Below are 3,614 nucleotides of genomic sequence, written 5' to 3' on the forward strand. Positions count from 1 at the left end.
AACCAAAAACATTATAGGTCACAGTTTATTTGTTGGTCATAGATTTTCAAATTGGTTGGTTAGAAATTATTTTTCAATCACAAATTATCGAATTTTTAGGTTACAATTAAATATTTAGACATGAATAACCAAATAATTGGTCACATAAGCTAAATAGTGGGTCACATACCACCACCACCAATACTACCGTCACTGCCACCACCAATTGCGACTACCCATGTTGTGACCATAGCCAAGTCCACAACATACCACATTACTACTATTACCACCAAAATTACCATCACCATTATCATCATCACCACCATCGTCAACTGCCACCTATCATCGTCAACACCTTCACCTGCACAACCAACCAAAGTCCTTGCTAGATTCACAATCGAAGCTAGTATTCTACCTACCCAACCAACAAAAACCACCTAAAACCCGCAACGACACTAAATCCATCCCAAACCACCACTACCACCATTATCATCACTAAATTGTGGCACAGATCATCTAATCGAAGAAAATTTTAGATCGTTGAATCTACCATAAACGGAGGCTTTGATCTCCTCTTCATTACAGCAGCATCGGTGGTGACGGCACATAAACCCACCATCACCAAACGCACCAAATCCCGAAGAAAATTTCAGATCGTTGCTACCTGGTACAGATTGTTGAAAACTCCAGTGTCCTCTACATACAATAGCATCGCGGTGCTACTTAAATGGTGGAGATGGCGTATAGACCTACCATCATCGAACCCACCACAAATCGGAGAAAATCCAGATCACCACTGCGTGTTACAGAGCACCGAAAAGGAAGAGATGTAGAGGAAGAGAATGTGAAGAGTGAAAGTAAGAATATAATGAATTGACTAAGGCTTGGAATTGAATTGGGTGGATATATTAATATTTAATTTTTATATTAATATCTAATTTATGAATAATGAAATTTTATCCCTGATTTTTGAGTTGTAGTCCTTAAAGATCTAGTATTATGTAATTTGAATTTGTTGTATTTTCAATTTTTAGGATGGCCATAAGTGATTGTAATTCATTTAATTAATACTTTTATTGCTTACGAATGACGAATGAATAGATGATTATCACATGTCACATAAATTAAATGAAACATCACCCAGTACACTAAAATCATATTCATTGATATTTTATAATTTTTCACAACTCTAAATTAATTAGAAGTGGTTGAGAAATTATCTTTAATAATTTGGTGCCAATATAATTTTTTTATATTTGATTGATTAATTATTAAATGAAGATCCAAGATCAGTTCAAAATAATAAGTGTGAGATGGTTTATAGGCATATATAAACCCTCGCCCTCCTCCATTGTACAATTTGTTATTAAAATACGTATGTTCAGTATCAAATTAAGTCGACCCCCCTATAGGAAGACTATGTTATTTTAAATTAACTGAAATTTGATCTTGAAATAGAATATTTTAAAATGGATTAGTGTGGTGATTATCCTATAGATAACATCTCATATATTTTGGATGTTTTAAAATTATTAGATGATGTTTTTACACTTACTAGTTGCTATTACGTGCGTTGCACGAATTTTGTATTTATCTTATTTTTATTAGTGAATGAATTTTAGTTTTTTTGGAAAGTTTCTGAAACAATATCTAAAAATATTTCCATGATATAACAAAATAATTGTAAATTATTTTTACAATTGCATAGTAGTATGTTATCTAGAAAAAATATGCTTGTATATTTCATGCTTGAATAAGAAATATACAAACTATTTTGCTTGTATTATTTGATAGTATTGATATGATTAAATTGAATGTGAATATTATATTTCTAAATTTTGTGTAATTCAATATTGTAAAATTGAAAAAAAAAACTCTCCGCATTGTGCGAAGAAAATTGAACCAAGTGCGGAGTAAAAATAAAAATAAAAATAGGTGCGGAGAAAGTTGAACCATATACAGAGAGTTTGGCAAACTTTTCGCACAGTGCGGAGTAATAATAATAATAATAAATAAATAAATAATCTCCTCACAGTGCGGAGAGTTGGTCCGCACTATAGCAAAACTCTTCGTACAATGTGGAGAGAAAAACTATCTGCACAATGTGTAGAGAGTTGAACCATGTGCGGAGTAAAAAAAAGTACGGAGAGAAAAAAAAACCTCTCCGCACAGTACGGAGTAAAAGAAAAACTCTTCGTATAGTGTGGAGAGATGACAAACCAGCTCTTCACACAGTATAGGGAGAAAAAAAAACTCTAAAAACCTCTCTGCACAGTGCGGAGTAAAAGAAAAACTCTCCGTACAGTATTGAGAGATGGCAAACCAGCTCTCCGCACAATATAGGGAGAGAAAAAACTCACCGCACAGTGCGGTGAGTTGTTTTCAAATTCCTTAATTACAAGTCAAATTTCAAGATTGTAAATTTTTCGTATGTACAACGAAACAGAGTCGAAAAATATAGTTCAAAATCAATTATGTTTTCTTTAAATTTCAGTCACAGCTCGACTTCTGAGCATGCAAATCATATTTACGGTACTGGAAATGAGTTTTCTCGTGATTCATATAATGAAACAATAAGTGAATTGTGCAAAGAAGGGGATATTTATAGTACCATGACATTGCTTTCACAAATGGAGGCTCTAAGGTACCATCCAAATTCAAGATTTTACACTTTCTTGATAACAGCTCTTGGATATTAGAAGCGCATATAATTTTCAATGAAATTATACTTTCGGGTTGTAGGGCGGGAATTAAAGTGTTCAATGAATTGCTCAAGAGTTGTTTGAGAAAATGTCTCTTGGAACTTACAGATAAAGTCTTGAGAGTTTTTATTTTTCTCTTCACACTATGCGGAGAGATAATTTGCCATCTCTCCGCACTTTGCAAAGTTTTTTTTTTTGCTCATATGCGGAGAATTTTATTTTATTTTTTTTCTCATGGAGTTTATATATATACTAAAATTATTATTATTTTTTTATGTTGTTGGCATGATGCGTGTGTGGAAAAATATTTGTCAATCACCATAAACAAAATTTTTCTCAAAATGTAAAAAAATAAAAATGCATAATAAATCTACTTATTACGCCAATAAAATTATAATAATTTTTTTTTTTACAAATAACATAAAAAAATCATTTTTATCTTCAACAAAAAAACACATTTAAAAATTAGCAATTTCGTAACCACTTTTTTTTTTAATTCTTGGAAATACAATTATAAAAAAGGAAACAATATTGAATTAGAACATTTAATACTTAAGAAATTCAATATTAAATAAATTTTATACATTTATAACAAATTATAAATCCATATATGCAACTTACCGTATTTGCAGGCAACTTACCCTATATACAGCTTATCATATATGCTGCCTACCGTATTTGCAACTTACCATATTTGCAGCCTACCGTATTTGTACTTTACCGTATATGCTGCCTACCGTATTTACAACCTATCGTATTTGCAAACAACTTATCGTATTTTCACCTTATCGTATTTGCAACTTACTGTATATGCTACCTACCGTATTTGCAACTTACCGTATATGCTACATACCGTATTTGCAACTTACTGTATTTTTATATACCAATTTTTGCACTTACAAATATCGATAATGCAGAACACCATATATTCTC

At 31.5% G+C, this 3,614-nt stretch overlaps 1 protein-coding gene across 1 annotated transcript in view; it reads left to right on the forward strand.

The window, feature by feature from the left end:
* The first annotated feature begins 706 nt into the window (after positions 1 to 706).
* The window catches only part of LOC111406554 (isoleucine N-monooxygenase 2-like), a 12,741-nt gene continuing 9,833 nt past the window's right edge, over positions 707 to 3,614 (forward strand). Inside the window, exons 1-3 of the mRNA XM_023035959.1 lie at positions 707 to 836; positions 960 to 996; positions 2,474 to 2,623. Of these exons, the coding sequence (XP_022891727.1) occupies positions 707 to 836; positions 960 to 996; positions 2,474 to 2,623 (317 nt within the window). The remainder of the gene's footprint in view (positions 837 to 959; positions 997 to 2,473; positions 2,624 to 3,614) is intronic.

Source organism: Olea europaea, chromosome 12 (genome assembly GCF_002742605.1).
Source record: "Olea europaea var. sylvestris chromosome 12, O_europaea_v1, whole genome shotgun sequence".
NCBI lineage: Eukaryota > Viridiplantae > Streptophyta > Magnoliopsida > Lamiales > Oleaceae > Olea > Olea europaea.